The sequence below is a fragment of the Arvicanthis niloticus genome, chromosome 17, assembly GCF_011762505.2.
Source record: "Arvicanthis niloticus isolate mArvNil1 chromosome 17, mArvNil1.pat.X, whole genome shotgun sequence".
Taxonomy (NCBI): Eukaryota; Metazoa; Chordata; class Mammalia; order Rodentia; family Muridae; genus Arvicanthis; species Arvicanthis niloticus.
The window spans coordinates 23354762-23374295 of record NC_047674.1 but is presented as its reverse complement, the minus strand read 5'-3'; the positions used below and the strand labels follow the sequence as shown (position 1 = coordinate 23374295).

Here is a 19534-nt window from a genome sequence, read left to right as displayed (position 1 = left end):
AGACCTTGAGGCCCTTACCCAACTAATAAGAGAAATAAAATCCATATACCCACCCCTTCCCCCTTATGCCTTGGAGGAAATGAAACCATGTGCTCCTCCTGTCCCTCCCTCCCCCATCCAAAGGCAAGGCTTCATTAAAATACCAAAGGAGCTTTCCCCTGCCTTCCCTCTTACCTCCCAACCAAAGAGAGATAAGTCCCCTCCCCCTCCTCTTAGCCGCAAAAGTAGCAGTCCTTCAAAATCCATAGATAAAACCCAAACTGCTCAAACATTCCCAGTTAATATCCACCCCACTCGAACTAAACCACTTAAATGGCACCCTATCCAAGCCTCCGACCTAAAAGAACTCAGGCAGGCAGTGAAGGAAGATGGCATTCATGCACCGTGGACAAAATCCCTCCTACAGAGCCATATTGCCAACTTAAACACCCCCCAAGATTGGAGAGATATTTGCCGTTCTGCCCTTCCTGATCCAATGTTTCTAGAATGGGAGGCGTATTATCGTGATGAGTGTCTTCAGCAAGTCAGGCAAAACCAGGGAAGGGAAGATGACACTCCATGGGGTTTTAAAGAACTCTTTGGCCAGGAAGATTTCTCTACTGGGGCACAACAGGCAAGTCAGCCAACAGGCTACTATGACCAGGTCCGCCTCTGTGCCATTCAAGCCTGGAATAGGCTTACCCCACCTTCAGGATCTCAAGACCCTGCCCACTCCCTACTCTCCCTTCATCAGAAGCCTGGAGAATCCCTGTCTGATTTTATCCTCAGAACTAAAATGAGCTTAGAAAGAAAAATCTCCAATCCCACAGCTAGAGACCTTCTTCTTAAAACCATTGTTTGGGAAGGCATGACTTCTGAGTCTAGACTAGCCTGCCAGGGTCTCCGGGAAGAACATCATGATAGGTGGATTGTGGCAACCAGAGAAATAGGAACTGCATCGCACCAGGTCACATCCATAGCTCAGGCATTTGTGGCAGCAGTAAAAACAGAAGGAATCTGCTTCAAATGTGGGGAGACAAGACATTGGAAAGATGAATGCCCTACAACCTGCCATCTTCGGGGCCGGGAGACCCAGGGAGACCTCGAGCTCGCGCGTCCCCCGCCCCCGAGCCGCCTGCTGCGAGCTGGCCCCTCCGAGACCGCCACCGCGCTAACCGGTGCCCGGAGAGAGCAGAGAGGCGGCATGAGCGAGGCGGCTGAGGCCACCACCTGCGACACCACGCTCCTGCAGGCCGCTGACCCTGCGCCTAAGAGCCCTGCAGCCAGCGGCACGCCCCAGGCCCCGGCGCCAGTCGCGCCCCTCGCGGGGAGCCCCGGCAGAGACGCAGCCCCCGGACCCGCCCCGGCCTCTTCAGCTCCCGTGGGCATCGAGGACTTGGAGAAGAAAGTTCTCGCCACCAAAGTCCTTGGCACTGTCAAATGGTTCAACGTCAGAAATGGATATGGATTTATAAACCGAAATGACACCAAAGAAGATGTGTTTATACACCAGACTGCCATCAAGAAGAATAATCCACGAAAGTATCTGCGCAGTGTGGGGGAGGGAGAAATTGTAGAGTTTGATGTGGTTGTAGGAAAAGGGGGTCCTAAAGCAACAAATGTGACTGGCCCAGATGGAGTTCCAGTAGAAGGGAGCCACTATGCTGTGCACCGTGGACCTCCCCATAATGCTGGTGAGATTAGACAGATGAAAGATGAAGTCCCCGAGGGAACACAACTCCTGGTCCATCGGAATCCAACCTACCGCCTGAGGTTCCGCAGGGGACCCGCTCACCCACGCATGAGCCCATATCGTTCCCTACAGGTGGTAGAGCCAGCTACAGGTAGTAGAGCCAGCTCCAAGAGTGTTCTCCCCAGTTATTGCCCACAGAAAACCTCTCCCCGAAACTCCAGGACAGTGAGTAATTCCCAGCCTAGTTCACAAAACTAGGCAGGCTTCTTTCTGTCTCCCCCCTCTTTCTCCACGTGTTCCTTGTTAGCTTCTTCTAATTTTTAGCTACTGCCTAGTTCAAAAGACTAGGCCCCACTCTTTCTCCATGTGTTCCTGGTCAACTTCTCTACTTTAACTCCTTCTCTTTCTCTCTGTCTCTCCCTCTCCATGTGCTTTCCAGCTCAAGGGCAAGATGGCAGACCCCCTAGCCTCCACTTTGCCCATCCCCCAGCTCCACAGAGAGGGCTCCTTCACAGACAACAGCTGTCTTTCAAGTCACAGTGCCTGCTGTGACCCTCCTAAGACTCCTTCCTTAGGTGAGAGATTCATATAGCCTTTCACTCTCTGACTCTTAGCTCTCCTATCAAGCCTAGGTATCTCTCCCTATAAACTTCAAGTTAGCCTTTTGATCCTTCTCTACAATTAAAATTTTTAATAAAAAGAAAGGTGGAATACAGGTCCTCTCTGCCAGAGCACCCGGACGCCACATGAGCACCCGGACGCCACATCGCAGAACAAGGCCCCTCCCCACTGCTTCTAAACCCGCCATACTGCTTCTCCCCAACAGGAGGGCCTACAACAAATGTTCCTGTTTTTCAACCAAAAAATTTTCCTTTTCTTTCTAACAGGAACACCTAGAGCAACAATGCTTGTGTTTTTCAACCAAAATGTTTGTTAATTTTTTATTTTAATGCTGCCTTTTCTCTCTAATATTCGTGATATATGTCCAACATTATTTTTTTTCAACCTTTATAATTTCTTCAAGGTTTAAAAGCCATCTAATTTCCTTCCACAGTTTAAGTGAACGTGCTGATCACCATTTCTTGAGTCTTAATTAACAACTAATTTCTTTTACAGGCAAACTGTTGCTGCCAATCCCAAATACAAAATTAACATTGTTTTTCTCCCTCAGCCATCCAAAAACAGACTCAAAGATACCTTCTAAGACTAAACTTTCCTCAAACACCTTTGCTTTTCCAGGATCTTAACGACAGGCCATAAGGTGCTTGTTCCCAAGCAATTTAATGCTCCATATCCAGCCTACAGACATCTCCCTGCTGGAGATGCTCCTTCCCTGCTGTGATTATCCTACAGGTATACCCACAGATCCAACAGAGTCCAGCCATCCTCTGGAACCTGCCTGAGATGCCAAGCTGCTTCCTCCCAGCCACCTCATCTGACTGCAGACTCCAGAGACACGCTGAGATCCAGAGACAGAGCCACCTCCTGGAACCTGCCAAGCTGCCTTCTTCCAGTCGTCTCATCTGACTGAAGAACCCAGAACATGCTGAGATCCAGAGACCCACACCAGGCTCCAGAGATGCACGCCAGAACCCAGAGATGCTCACTACAGAAGACAGATCCAGACCTTCCAGCTACAAATGAACTCTTTTGCTAAAGTCACATAGCTAAAGTTACATGTTAGTGAGGAAAACATAATGTCTATTTAGATTAATCAGATGTTATTACCCTCAAACTGTACAATCTGTATTTAATTGTTTCAATGATTCCCTGCCTTCCAAACCCTACCCTCAATTCCCATTACCCTTGACTTGGTTATGCTACACCCTCTGGCCTACATAGTGTTTTATTTTGACCACCTCATCCCAAATTTTCACAAAAAAACAGTGAGATGTTGGGCCGTGAAGAGATGGTTTGGACATAGCCTGGTTGAACGGGCTTTAAACCCCGGAGACCCTTTTAAGGGACGGTAGGATGTTTAGCCCTGTTCCTAGGCCCACTTCCACGTGGTCCACATCTCTCATTAACACAGAGTTGCCCCTCCTTTTATGAAAGAAAAAAGGGTGGGATGTTGGGCCTAACACAAGGTCTAATCTCCATTTCACCTCCACCCTTCAGTCATGTACACAGGTGGAGGGCGTGAACAGGCCCTAGAGAGATTTACATACCTGAAGGCCAGAGGTGGAGCCGATTAAACATTCCTCCCCAGCCCCTCCCCCCTTTTCCCCTCCCCTTTTAACTCAAGTCGATCCTGGGTTTTGGGGGGTATGCATCCAGATCCGTCCACAATTCGCCATGTGAATAAACCAGTTTTGGAAACCCAAGGGCTTCCTCGTGTGTTGGGGTTGTGCCGCTATGAGAAACCGTGAGGAGCCAGGGAGAGACTTTTAGTTAATGAACAGCCGGGCCCAACTTCCAGCTGGAGAAACCCAGAGCGTTCCCAGCCGACTACCCACAGCATGGCAGGAGGAACTGCGGGATCCCCAAGCCTTTTTTTTCCCCACATTGCTAAGCACTGTCCATGTCTCAACAGATTCTCAAAAATTAGAAGACATTTACATCCATCACTATTACCCATCCTGCCCCTCCCCGTTTCCATCACCAGGTCCTGAAAGCTACTGTGATGAACACAGGACCCGAGGCTGAGTGCTGTGGATGAAGTGTGCCAGTTTCCTTCTCTACTGTTTTGTCTGTGGTCTTCGTGAAAATCTCAAGACCTGCTGATCAGTACTTGCATATGGTAAGAGTCTTTCTCAACAGTAAAAGTGGGAAGAAGAGCTGTAGTCACCGTTATTTGGGGATTATCCCTTGGGCTAGGAGATGGTCCAGTGGAGAAAGTGCTTTCTGCAGAAGTGTGAGGAGGATCTGAATTCCAACCCCCTGTTCCCATGTATGAGCCAGTTGTGTTTAAGTATAACTGTTACACCAGTACTGGTAGGGGTGGGTGAGATATAGGAAGTTCTTAGGAGCTACTCCCAGTCACTAAAGCTAAAGTGTGAGCTTCAGGTTCAATGAACAAGGTTGTCTCAGAAAATAGGGCTAAGATGACAGAATAATGCACCTGATGCTGATGTCGTGGAGTCTACATTGCTCATACAGAGAAGAATGCACCTGCTTCCCCTTCCCATGGAGGTTACCTCATTTTGAAGTCTGATAGGTATTTAAAACATATCTGTTAATAAATACATATAACTTATATATTTACAAACCCAAATTAATTTATATAAAAACCCCAATAATATGTAATATGACATTCCCCATCTATAGCTTATTGACTGACAAGTTGGAAGATATTTAAAAATATAGACAGAAGTTCAGCATTCAAACATTATTGCTTTTTGCCTAACAACAGATGTATGGGGCTCCAATCTTGTCTAATCTTGCTATTTTACAGAGATAAAAAAATGAAGAGACCAAGGGCCACTTATATAAACACACTGAAGAGATAGGATTGGAGGATGTCTCTGTGAAACAACTTAATCAGGAAAGATGACTTCAAATCATCACTGAAAACACTAAGAATACAGAATCCTTCTCTTTTTTTCTTTGCAGAGCCTCGATTTCATTCCAACTCATCTGTGCTACTTGACACAATGATGTTAACTTGTTCTGTTCCTTTTGGTCATGGTCAACTTCCTGGGAAGGCAGAGTAAGCAGTCTTTACAGCATTCTCTTTGGATCACTGGAAAACACTTCCTAACCCATTCTCTGTTTCTGGAAAAACATATTATACCCCTTAAACAAGGAACTGGTTCTTTCACAGTTTTATTTGATTGACAAGATAAAGCCTTTGAATATAATATTTTCCTCTCTCCCTCCCATGAGAGGTGACATGCCATTTGGGTTCTAGGGGCAAGTTCAAATGGCAAGTTTCAGAGCAATTGCTTGAGCTGTTCTGTTTGAAACATGTGCATCATAGAATGTTTTTTTTTTTTTTTTAAACTGATTAGTTATGGCAGTAAAGAGTGAGTGGAGGAAACTCCCATGTCAAGACACCACACATACAGTTTTGTAAACTGGAGAGGGAGTGGTCTTAAGATCTGTCACCACAAAAATGATGATATGAAGTGATTCATTTCCTTGTCCGCTGGATTTGACAATTCCTCAATGTCTCTGTATTTCAGAACATCACTTTGGGCACATGATAGGAATATACCCTGTGGGCATAGTTTTCCAGACCAGTCATTAAGTCAGAGGACTCTTAGTTAGGCAATACTAATGACTAATTTTCTTTTCTGGTAGCATGCTTAGCACTGTCCAGCATTTTGAGTGTTAGCCAACAGGGGTGAAGCTTCCATGTGAGGACCAATATGTTTCTCCATGTTTTAAAATTCTAAATGTAGTATCTTCAGTAACAGGACTTTACCATAAAATTCCGAGTGGTACCAAGAACAGTGGAAACAGTCTGGACCAGTCTTACAAGACACACCCAACAGTGACATGACTATTATGGGCATAACCAAACACCTTTTTTGATTGAATTTAAGGCTCGCTTCTAAAGATGAAACATATTCAGGACAATAACTTGTGAGTACATAGGTCATGGACCTTAGGTGATTTACCTACTACTATTATTAATACAGCTAAATGAATAGAATATTAATCCAATCCCAATGACTTATCATTATACCTATAGATGAGTGTATTTCTCAACACTTATAAGAGAGTTCCTCCTTGCAATAGATGCCAGTTAACATAGAGACACACAACTGGCCAATATTCAGGGAATAAGAGGCTCATCTCTTAATGAAACATCTACATCATCCCCCCCCCCCCTCCTGCCAAGGGTAAGAAAGGTTTTAAGAGACAGAAGTGGTGGATGACCGGAGCGAAGCCGTATTTTCCAAACGTAACAGGGCACATACGAACTTGCAGCAGTCATGACAGCATGTACAAGACCTGGTAGAACTCATGCCAAACAAAATGGAACATGGATTGGGAGGCAAGCAGGAAGTCTTACTCCCTACCACAGCTACGGAAAACTGATGGCTTCTGGGAAAGGGAGAGCCAGGTATGTATGTATGTATGTATGTATGTATGTATGTATGTATGACCCTGGTTGGTTGATAATTCTCTGGGGGATAGGACCACACCCAAGAGTCTTTAGACAATACAGATTGGACTCATTGGGTCTGAACAAAAAAGAACAAGTTGGGTGGGTAGAGAGATGAAGGTGAGGTGAGTCCAGGAGGATTTAGAGGAGGGTCCACATATTATCAAAATATTTTGTATAAAATTCTCAAAGAACTAATACAAATAATTTGGAAAAGAAAACCAAAGAGAAAGGAGTGACTAAGTAGTTGTATCAGAAAAAGTGATCAAAGTTGGCCAGCTCTGGGATGTGTGGCTTAGGATGACAGTGAAGAACAGCAGGTTCAGTGAGGAGCCAGGGAAACATGGTTGTGGTAGAGAGAGACATAATTAAGGTCCCGGGGAAGGACAGCAAGTTTGGAGCACCCAGGAATGAAAGGCTGCAGCAATAGAGACACAGATAAAGGGAAGTTAGTGGTGCAGGAAAAGTTTCCAGGTGCAGGAGGCAGGAAGTGTTTAAACCATTTCTGAGACTCCCAGCAATTGAGGACTTTTTTGTCTGTTGGTCTCCAGGGCAACACACCCCTTACCCTACCTTAAAAGAGCAACAGCCCAGCCCTGCTGTCCTTTCTTGAAGTTTACATGATTATTCAACAATGTTTGTTCTTTAATTTAAAGATATCGTTAAGGTTTTATCTCTATTGCCTTCAGATTTCAACAGGAAGGAGCACTGGGTGGTCTTTAAGAACCTTTGGAGTCTGAAGATAAATGATTGACTAGGGACTTCATAATTTGAGTTTGAACCTAATGTAAGTAGTAATTTACAGAGAATCTCAGTTTTATCTCATATTTCCTACTATCGCCCTGAGAAGGATCATGACAATACCCGAGTGCCTCTTTAGTTATTATCTGTGAACTTAGTGCCCACATTTCCCATGAAAATGCAACAACTGTTCCTATTATATATGGTTATGAGTGTCACATGAGAAAATGTTATGTATCACACCTGGCATATTCTAACACTGAACAAATATCTGTTTATCTATTTAAAGTGTTTTTCTCTATTATATTTGAGACAGGGTTACAGATAGCTAGGAGTGGCCTTGAACACACTATGTAGAAGAAAATAATTTTGAGTTCCTGATTAGAAGCTCCTGCTTCCTTCCTTTAAAATGAAATCTTCTTTCTCTCTCTCTCTCTCTCTCTCTCTCTCTCTCTCTCTCTCTCTCTCTTCTCTCCTCTGCTAGCCCAGTTAAACTTGTGATACTTGATTTGATCTTCAGCCAAAATGTATATCATTGGGAAATATTCTTCTTTCTCAGGTCAACTGTAGTAAAGTTGTTTGTTGTTTTGTTGTTATTGTGGTTGTGGTTGTTTTGTTTTCTACATTGTATATCTCTGTATTTTAGCCACACACTAATGAAATAAGCATCATCATAATTTTTATGCCCTTTGAATATCCCAGGAACTCCAATGTTTAATGTTGACTGTGCAGGGTACTTAACAGTTAAAATTAACTTAGCATACTTACTTGTAAATTCAAATAGTATGTCGCACTGTTTTTTACTTTTCCATAATTTCATCTTTTAAAATTTTATTTTGTAACCTTAGCAACTTGGACAAAGAAGTGGTCAGTTTAAGTTGGTAGCAGACATCGGAGCATCCTTCCAATCCAGGAGGCACGGACATAATGTCCTTTTAGCAGCCTCATACGGCCTAAATAAATTAATCTGGTTCCACTCCTGACCTAAATATGGATAGTCTTTAGGGGGCATGTCTTAGCTTTGTAAAATCATTAAAAAATAATTCTACTATGCAGTGTTAAAGTATTCATTATTCTGGGGCATATACTAGGGAATTCTATACTCTTTAAGTGATAGAATGTATTTTATGTGGATACAAAGAAAAAAGCTAAAACTTATGCCTTTGTGTCGAACTTTCCCCATTTTACTATCTACTTCTACTTTCTTTAGATAATATCAATAAAATTCAACAAACTTCAGTCACTTTTTCTTACCATGTGGGAGATATGTCCACACGTGTTATGAAAAACTTAACTCGGTGATCATGCCCAGAATCTCTCCTCAGTGGATATGCTTTCTGTATCTTTTGAATGGAGGGAGAACTCTGTGATCATGAAATATTGTGTTTACTTCTTTTATGGCATCATGACTGTAACAAGTTAGTATTTGGTAGTGAAAGTGCCCCATATATGGAAGACAGAGGAAAGAATTTTACTCAAAAGTGAGGGCCAGGGGAGATCATTCATTGGGCAAAGCAATTGCTGCTACAGAAGCACAGGACTGAAGTTTCAATCCCCACCCCTTATAAATGCTGATGGGCATGGTAGCCCCCCTGTAACTTCAGAGCTAGAGACACAGACCGTGGCAAGCAAGACGGGCAGCAAGACTAGCCATATTGGCAAGCTCTAGATCAACTGAGAGCCCTTGCTGCTACAGGCACAGTAAGAATAGACAAAAACGACTCCTAACACCAACGTTAGGGCCCTGTATGCACTTGAACACACACAAACATGCATGAGCACTGCACAGACACATGCAAAAATAACAGGAGTTGAATGTAGTTGCCTAGGTCCAACCATTTAATTTAAACTTTTAAGCATGGGTACATCTTCCAAGTTATGACTGATCCTCAGAAAGAGAGGGAGTGCAGAGGTTAGAAAGCAATTTGATTTTCGATCTCACCTAGAGGAAGTGTGTGACCACCACTCTGACATCTTGAATGTAACCATTAATTAGCTAAGACACTGCAGGCTGTGACAGGACTTTCCCAAGAAGTAGTTACAAAAGATGATCATTAAGGAGTCCTGAGTTTTACAAAATGTTTAGAAATCTGTGGGAGTTAAGGCGCAGAGTTTTCTTTGAATAAAAGACTTCCTGTTTTGGCCTGCTCTTCACAGTGAGACAACTTCTGAAAAAAATGCTTCCTCCTCTCCTTTCTTTTCCATGTCACTTCTCCAAATGTGAGGCAAGTGATTTTTAAAAGATGTCACACCCTAGTAGACATTCCTCAAGACTTCTATCATAGTGAGAATAAAATCTAAGCTCTCCTCCAGGGTTCATAAGGTCCATGGATCCTGTCGCTATGCTTCCCTCTGAGAGGTCTCACCCCTCAGCCTCCCAGCCTCTCAGTCTACTAAAGTTATCACACCAACTTCTGCCTCAGGGCTTGTAGGAGGCCTTTTTTCCCCCCTGAGATTCCAGCATTGGCAGCTACTGTCTCTTGAGAATACAGTTCAAATGTCACCTTCTGAGAGCCATTCAAAAATCCCCTTTTCAGAGTGTGCCTCCAGGAAGTGAGATAGCACTTACAAGTATCCTAGTTTGGAAAGATTTTTCTGCCGACAGAAAATATTGCAAAGTAGAGCTGAATTTTGTAGCATGGACAAAAAAACCAACCAACCAACAGACAGACAGAGAAAACTTGACCCAGTGTGTATCAGAACTTTTGACTATCTTTTTTTTTTTTTCTCTGAAGCATGTGTATCATGTTTGAAGAACCAACAAGATGGCAAGTGAAGTGGGTTGGGCCTAATGCTGTTATAATGTGAATTTTGGTCCCCAAAACTGCTTACATGTAAGACACTGAGAGACCCTGTCTCCAGTGGGCTCTGATTGCTAAATAAAGATGCCAGGAGCAATGGATGGACAGGACAGACAGAGACAGGACATTTTGGATTCCCAGGCTTGGGAGAGATAAAGAGAGGAAGCATCAGAATCATCATGGGAAGGGCATAGGGCAGACCAGCCAAGCAAGAAATTTGGGTAAGTGGCCCTAGTGGTCACTTCCCTGATTGGGTCTGGGGTTGTTGAAATGAAATACAGATTTTAAGGATGTTAACTCTGGAATTCCAGAGGGAGCTGTCTGCTAGCTGAGGGATTAGAAGTGCTCAGCCTTTGAGCTGGCTAAGGCATATCAAAATTAACTGGTGTGTGCCTGCGTGCATGTGTGTGTGTATGTGCGTGCATGCATGTATGTGTGTGTGTGTGTATGTGCGTGTGTATGTGCGTGTGTGCGTGTGTGTGTGTGTGTGTAGTGTGTGTGTGTGGTGTGTGTGTGTGTGGTGTGTGTGTATGTGCGTGCATGTGTATGGTGTGTGCGTGCATGTGTGTGTGCGTGTGTGTGCGCGCGCATGCTTGCGTGTGCGCGTGCGTGTGTGTGGTGTGTGTGTGGTGTGTGTGTGGTGTGTGTGTGGTGTGTGTGTGGTGTGTATGTGTGGTGTGTGTGTGTGTGGTGTATGTGTGTGTGGTGTATGTGTGTGTGTGGTGTATGTGTGTGTGTGTCTGTTTGTGTGTGTGTGTGTGTGTCTTTCATTCACGAATCCAGATGGCTCTTGGGCATGTGGGTACTTGCAACCTGTCGGGAGCACAGAGTGGGATAATTAACTAGGGTTACTGGGAGGTACTAGTTCAAAGCAGGGGTGTGTGTGTGTGTGTGGTTGTTGTTTAAATTTTAAGCAACTCATCACCATTTGGGGATGTTGTGCATTAAAATAAATTACTCCATAGTATCATGTGCCAGGAATTCAGGTTTCGGCAGGGAAATTCCCTGTCCTTTGATAGCTTTTATTTTAGTAGAGAAAACAGTAAATAGATGCAGGTCACCCAGTGGCTCTGTATGAAGTGACTCTTGAGGAGAAGCAGAACAGAGTGACCTTCCTAGAGGCTTTGTGGTCCCAAGTGTCAGAGGAGAAGTTAGGCATTTTGTTTCTGTTTTGCTCTTTTTAGATATATGCCCTTGTGTGGAATTCATTTGCATGCCTTTGACATCCCACAGTAAAAGTACATAAAGCAATATAAAGCAGATATAAATACTGCACAGGACTTGGTCAGAAATTCTATGAGCCCAGTTGGCTTTTCCTAGTGCCAGGGTTGAAAGAAAGGCTCGTTGATAGATGATGCAACAATTAGCAAAGGCTAAATCTGCGGCGACACACCAAAATAGGGAAGACCAGGTCTCATTCCAAACTCAGACTGTAAACACATAACTGTATGATGTTCATCAAAATGTCCTCCATCTTGACTTATAGAATTTGCAAAATGTACCCTGACATAAAATAAACACACGTATTTTTAAACAATGCTGGAGCTTGCAAAGAGGTGATTGTTACATATGTGTGTAAAAGCAGTCTTTATAATGAACAGATGGTATGCTCTTACCGGGGTAGCTGTCGAATGTCTCCAGAATATTGTTCATATTTGTAGTTTACCACGTGCCACTGGGAACTGTAGAATTTACAAGCCTGAAATGGACAGAAAAGACAGTTATAAAAATTGTCATTAAAAGTCGGCTGTGCTGGCAAACTGTTCTCATAATCACAGGCGGGCATGGAGGCGGCCATATTGGCCACTTCAAAGTCAGTAAGAGTTCTTCATAATCCTCAGAGATCCTCTAGTGTCACGGAACTCTCTGCAGACTCCTGAAGGAGGAACTAACTGTTCAACAGTTATTCTGCTTTCCTCCATCATCAGGAAACCCAGCACAGTCATCATTGAGTCAGAGCAGATGTGCAGCTCTCAATGAGAAGCTGGTGTAACTTGTCACCTCGACCATCATCAATGGTCCTCAGTCACCAAGGACGTTCTCATTTGATTTCAGCCTCTTTTTCCTCACTCTGCTTTTGTCACTGAACTACTGTTCCTTCTGCCCCTTTACTATTCCCACCCTTGTTGGCCCAGCCTTAAGCTGTTTTTTTTCAGCTCTCTCTCTCTTTGAAACCTGTGCGTTTCCATCACTCTGAGTTTCATGGAATGTGAATAAAAGATCACTTAGGATTATGTTGAAAATAAAGCTAGTGAATTATGTGTGTTGTATGCATATGTGACCGTGTGTGCACGTGTATGTGGAGGCCAGAGATGGATTGAGTATGGTCACTCTCCACCTTATCTTTTGAGCCTGGAACTCACAAATTAGGCAATCCAAGCGTGGCAGTAAGTTTCAAGGGTCCTCTGACTTCCACCTGCCTTGCACTATCCACAGTTTTAAGATTACAAGTGTTTGTCCCCAGGCCTAGAATTACATATGTGTACTGAAGACAGGAAGCTAAGTCCCTATAGCTCTACTGACTGTATCCTCTCCCTAAATATTGATTTTATGCTACTTATGAACATAAAATATTTTCCAAACATCTACCTACCATGTAGCTTATTGCAATAATCATGGATTTGTAATAGAGATTTTACTATCTCAAACTAGATTCTAAGACTCCCCACCCCCCTTGGATTTTGAGAATTAAGCAGCTGTATATTAGGATGACAAGCAGAGCGTATCTTTTTGCACTAGTGGAAAAAAATTGAGGCACAAAACATTTAATGATCTATCAGGAATAATGGCCAGTGGGGTTGTCTTCGGAACTGAGAACAAGACAGAGAAGATTCATAGATGCTGCAGGCAGGAAAGTGAAGTCATGACTTCTGTCCAGTTAGATGGAAAGTGGGTATAGTCCACTGCAGACAGAGGGAGTAAGGAAAGTCAGGGAGCTAGGTGGGAAAGAACCACACCTCCAGGGTTCAGGCTCTTTGACTAGGGTTGCTGTGGTCTTTCTGTTCCTTGTCTGGATCCTTGACAACCTTGCTTAACATGAGACCTTTTAGACAGGGACTCCATTAAGAGGCCTGAGGTAGGGGACTTCAGATGTACATAACAGATGGGTTAGGGGATCTTATCTGTTCTGGATGACTCTGGCCCTGATTTCTCTTAGCACCATAGCTGTGTTTGCTCAGGGAAGTACCCACGCACAAACTGGACAAAGAAAGTTAGGTTAGGACAAAGGCAGGAGTGGGAGGCTAGTAGGGTGTTCACAGTGCCAATGGAGGCTTAAAAGCAATGCTGATCATGGAGACAGAGTGCAGGCTGGGAGGATGGAAGGAGAAAAAAGGGGGAACAGAGGGTTCGAAATTGTACTTAGTTGTAAGTAAAAATTTTGTGCATGCCATGACACAATGGGATGACCATTCATAACTATGTATACTGTGATTTCAAAAGGCTAGAAAAAGGATTTTTAATGACACAAAAGGCAGGCAGAACATGAGGCAACAGATGTTGACTCAGATCTGAAATGATCCAAGATAAACATATATTATTTCGTAAACCTGAACATTTTGTATTTATATACTATTTTTTTAATTTTAAGAAAACAATCACTTACTGCTTGTGTGTGTGTGTGTGTGTGTGTGTGTGTGTAAGTGCACATGTATGTGTGTATGCCTCCATGTAAACAGAGACATGCATGCTTGCTACAGGACACCTGTGGAGGTTAGAGAATAATTTTGGGGAGTTAGTTGTTTCCTTCTACTTTGTTGAGGTAGGGCCTCTCATTTCTTGGCATACTTCAGAATAACTGGTGTTTGAGCTTCTGGCTGATTCGCCTGTCTCTGAATCCTATCTTGTGTTAGGCATGTTGGTGTTACAGATGCAAATGGGCACTGCTGCATTTGGATCTCTCTCTCTCTCTCTCTCTCTCTCTCTCTCTCTCTCTCTCTCTCTCTCTTTCTCTCTAAATGTAGGCTCTGAGGCTTAGGTTGTTTAGCAAATGCTTCTATCCACTGGGCCAATCCTCAATGTCTCTTTAACAATTTTTGTTAAGTACACAAATAAATAAAAACGAGAACTCTCAGACCTCATGAGAGCAGGTTCTTTGCGCATCTTTTGGACAATCATTAACAAAGAAGCTCACAGCTGGTGAACCCGCAGAGGGTAAGTGTTTCGTGCTCAGACACATATGGGATATCTGTGTTACACCCTCTCCAGTCGAGCTCAGAGCCCATGGAGGAGAGGCAGTGAGACTGTAAGACCTTGAGGCCAAGGGAGACTGACATACCCAGAGTCTTCTGGGCATGGTAGGATCTCTGTACTCATGGTTGGCTGCACAAGACCTGTATAAGAGCAAGCCAGTCAGCATTCCAGTATGCAGCTTATGAGCAACCACATCTAACTGAGGAGTGGACAGTTAATGATTCCAGTATGGAGCTGCAAGAGCATCTGTAGCCAGCTGAGGAGTTGACAGATGATGATTTCTGGGGGAAGGAAAGTTGGTTTTTGTGAGGGTATGGCTCCTGGCAGGTCCTCTGAACCCCATTGAGTGGCCTCACACTCATGAGCATATGGGCAGCAAAAACTGGGGTTGGTAGGTCATGACAAAATAGATGCAAAGAGGGTACAAAGTTGAGAGCCCATGGCAGAGGTGGATCTGGGAGGTGTTAGAATGACAATTGGGAAGGGAATATGACACAAATGAATTATGTACATGTAGGACAAATATATCTTAAAAAGAAAAACAACATCTTTTTCTTCTTCTTTAAAAGAGGACCCCCAGCAAGACAGGTACACACAGAGAAGAAAGGAATTTAAGGAGGTCTGAAAGACTGGATTGAATGGGTTTGAACAAACAGTATATTTAGCTAACATTCAGCAGCGACTTGCCAATCCTTGAGTCAGATTTGCAAAGTGCAGACAAAGAAAACTGAGCTTTTAATAGGTCCCTTGGCTAAAAAGTCCTTCTCCATCTTAGACAAAAATGCCAAGCATTCAGACAAGGAGCAGAAAGGCTAAGGGCATGCTGTGAGCCAGGCTGTCTGGACTCCCAGGAGTGTGGTTGGCCATTTCTCCTCCCTTATCTTCTCCTTGTTTCCTATCTTATGGCCATTTTCATGTGAGACAAAATGTGTTTTGAGATTTTTTTAATTTTTAATTTATGTGTAATGTGTGTTTTGCCTGGCTGAATACGTGTGCATCATGTGTGTCCCTAGTGCCTTTGAAGCCCAAAGAGGATATCAGATTCCTTGAAATTAGAAGAACAGAGGGTTGTGACCTGTCATGTACATGCTGGGAGCCAAACTTTGGTTCTCTGTAAGAGCAGCAAGTACTCTTAATAACTGAGTCATCTCTACAGTGCTTTAAAATGGAAAGTGACACCCACTCCCTATTTTTATTCCTTTAGAATATGTTTTATTATTTTTCTAGTCCATTTTTCTTGTTTGTTTCTGTTTATATTTGTACATGGATATTATTTTTATTCAGTTAATATGTTGTAAAGACTTATTGTTTACTTACTTTTTCTTTCCTTTATCATTTACTATTGTTTTAATTTGGGTGATACGAGGAATTGAACCAAGGGCCTTGAACATGTTCGGCAACCATAATACCACATATCTGCATCTGTAGTCCCTATAACAGGGCCCCAGACCTCAGTGTGTATGCCCTGAAATGCGAATACAACAGGCTCCATGATGAAAGTGACATTCGGTATGTAAAACTCAGCACACAGACAGCACCACTTGCCCAAACTAAAGCAAAGACTTAATCCAACAAATCTACAGTCCTGGGAAAGTCTTAAAAATATACTAACTTTGCTTTTTTGGCTTCTGTAGTTCCACGTGTGGCTAACTGTTCTTGTTAACTGGAGTATGTCAGCCCAGAACATAGTTTTTGTGCTTAAAGGGTTGCCCTGAGAAAGATTCAGTGCCACACTATGTTCAGTAACACACCCAGTGTAGTTGCTGGCTGGCTAATAAAGATTTTCTATTGGCTTAAGCCCATGTCTGAGCAGTCTTCTTTGGTGGATATGCCACAACAGCCCCATTTAGATTTGCTTTCTACATTTTCCTTTTAGGTGGAATGAGGTCTCACACTATAATAATTCACTAACCCAAGTCTACTAAATTTGAAGATTATTCATTCAGTAATTCATCTAACACTCTTAAGCCTTGATATGACCCAGAAGTAGTTGTATCTAGGTTGTAAGAATTTTCCAGGGAACAATAAATAGAAATCACCTCTTCTTTATGTCACTATGAAAGTCTGGTGAAAAAAATGCAAAAATTACAGGTTATGCCTTGTGTCAGAGAATGGGAATGTTGCAAGAAAGATCTCAGCAGAGGAAGGGGATGGGAGACGTGATTTAAATAGGGTGGATTTTACAGAAAGGGTGACATGAGTGTGGACTTAGAGTAGGGAAACAAGTAACTTGTTTTTACGATCACATCAAATCTGATGCCATTATCAAAAAGACTTATGTCTTCCTGCCTACAGCCTCTCAACCCTCCTCTAAGTAGTATCCACTTTGGATGCTATCTTTAGGACAGAATTTTCAAAGTACTTTAAATATTTTCTCATTTTAAAAAATATTGGCCAATGATCTTGGTCAAATATTTTTTACTTATTAGGATCCCAGACTCAGCTTCAGAGTGCTCAGAATACTGGGCTGGGTGAGATGTTTCTGTTGCAAAACTGATTTGAAATGTGTTAGTGGGACACAGATGAACAGGTCTAGGGTTCACTGAACTTTTATTCCTAAGGGTAGCTATTCCAACCATGATAAATAAGTATACTTACACGCATTACACATATTGTTTGCAATAGGCCATACATTTAACTGACCTCAAGATTTGCTACTTATTAAATTTACTGGTTAAAAGCAATGAGCTTCCTCCTCCTACTCCTCCTCTTCATCCTCTTTCTCTTCCTCTTCTACCTCCCTCTTCTTCCTCTCTGCTACCTTCCCCTTCCCTCCCTCCCTCCCTCCCTCCCCACTTTATCTATCACTCTTTCTCCTCTTGCCCCCTTCCTTTCTCCTTTGTCTCTCTCCCATTGCCAATATTTCTCAGATATTTTGCTATTAAACACCTTACACATCATCTTATTAAGCACTTGATGGGATTTTACTGTTCTCACTTAATAGATCAGAGACACAGGAAGAGATCTGTTTCTTTACTTAGGACCATGTATGACTGAGAGAAAAATTCAAATGGAATTTGTCTGGCTCCAAAAATCCATTCAGAAAACATATGCATTGTTTGATGCCTACTGCTTTCTATAGCACATCTGGTCCATCACTCCAAAAAAGTTTGATGGTGTTTTGTTTTTGCCCTAGATTCTGACAGGTCTGATTTTGAATTCTGTTGTCTTATTTATTATCAGTGGCATCTTAAATGAGTAGCTTAGTAATTCTTTCTCTATTCATCTAAGTAACACTGATTTTGCAAGGACCAAAAACAAGAACTCTTATACATCACTTAGCATAAAAAAAGGACTCCACCAATATTCGCTTTAAAAAAAATAATCAATTCTTCCTTCAAGTTTGATCCAGTCTATAACTCACATTCATTTCAATTGCCAACAATAACTTGGTTTCCTTGGTTTGTATAAGAAGAGCTTAGGGAGATGCAGTAGCAGTGATTTTGAAGAATTTTGTTCTCATTGTGTTTCTTCTGCAGTTGCTGGCAAGGTTTCATATTAGGTGGTAGGGTGGTGAAAATCGAGGGTTGGCTGGATGGCTCTTGAGACCTCCTTCTCAATCTGCAATTTCTCTGATTCTGTGGAAGCCGGCACATTTTACAAACACATCACGTTTTTCCTACACGGCGATGGCACTTCACTTTCAAATGCTATGCATAGAAAATTACTCTCTATTCTTTGTTGCAGCCCACACAGTCACTCGAAAACGATCATTAGAAACAGTGATGATTGTGGCTACAGGATCTCTTTGACCAAAAGCAAAGCTGAAATCCAGAGCCACAGGCTAGTTCTACATGTTGCAACAAGGCAGTGGCTTCCACTTGCCCTTATGGACTTCGCCCTTGGTGCCTAGCTCTGGTGTCAAGACATCAGCTCCCCATCCCTTTTCACTTGGAGACCGGCACCGTGGACTTCAAAGTGGAAGACTGAGAAAGAACTAGTGGAACTCGTAATTTTTCAGAGATGTCCTGCTGCACATTTTTAAAAATCATTTACCAGTTTGAAGTGCATCTATTTTTTTCCATCTTGGCCTGTGTGTGTGTTTGTGTTTAGATACAAAAGTCCTAGCTAACCTTGACATGCTCACGGGCTTTTCAGCAATCATGATAGTGCTTTAAAAACCAGGTCCATGAATATTTTGGGGTCTCTGGGTTCTACCTGAATGCCATAAAGTCAGAATCTCTGTAAAGGTGTTGAATATGTGTGTGTATGTTTATATAAATATAATGAAACGCCACGCGTGATTCCAAATGATGTAAAGAAACACTGCTACTTCATCAGACAGAATCCATCATTTTGCCCAAGTGACAATGTGGCCTGGCACTCATCACTCTGACTTAGGGCATTAGGTCTCATCTTTAAGCCATGGATGCTAATAACTCATGCACAGTATAGACTCATTTACTTAAAAATAGTTTATTTATTGTATGCTATGTGTATGGGCATTTTGCTCGCACATATTTGAACCATGTTTGTGTGTAATGTCCATGGGGGCCAGAAAAGAACATTGGATTCCCTGGAACTTAGCTACAGTGAGAGGACTAAACTCAGAGCCAGGCTGACTCTATGGCAGGCTGTAAACTGACAGTTTGGGAGACGAGGCCTAAGTTTCTGTTTCCCAGAAATGAGAACCTGGATACAGGAACCGGATCCAGGAAACCGTAGCTGTGAGCAGCCAAACTGAGAACATCTTGTCATCTGGCCTGACGTAAGAATAGGGAGCCAGGATGAATAAATGACCCCCTCCACCCCAGAATGGTCTTCAGAGCCTAACCAATTATAGAATTAGTCAGAACACTAAAGATAGATCTAACCAGTCAAGGGTAAAAGGGCACATACCCCTCCCTGGAATTTCCCTATCTGACAATAAAAGCTGAGCCTGCAAGCCCACGAGGGGCCTACATTCACAAATGGGGAGACCCCTGCATGCAGGAAATCCAGCTGAATAAATGTTCTTTGCTTTTGCATACTATTCTAGTTTGGGGTATCATTCTCCAGTGATCTTGGACCCTAACGACAGGTGGATGTTAGCTGTGGTGTGGGTGCTGGGAGCTGAGCATAGGACTTCTACAAGAG

The 19534-nt window shown here is 42.9% G+C and overlaps 1 protein-coding gene across 12 annotated transcripts in view; it reads right to left on the bottom strand.

Moving 5' to 3' along the window:
- Dock10 (dedicator of cytokinesis 10) overlaps nt 1-19534 on the bottom strand; it is a 258512-nt gene that overhangs the window by 105938 nt on the left and 133040 nt on the right. For all 12 annotated transcript variants that reach the window (XM_076914939.1, XM_076914938.1, XM_076914934.1 and 9 more), the window contains exon 4: nt 11884-11966. In XM_076914939.1, the coding sequence (XP_076771054.1) occupies nt 11884-11966 (83 nt within the window). The remainder of the gene's footprint in view (nt 1-11883; nt 11967-19534) is intronic.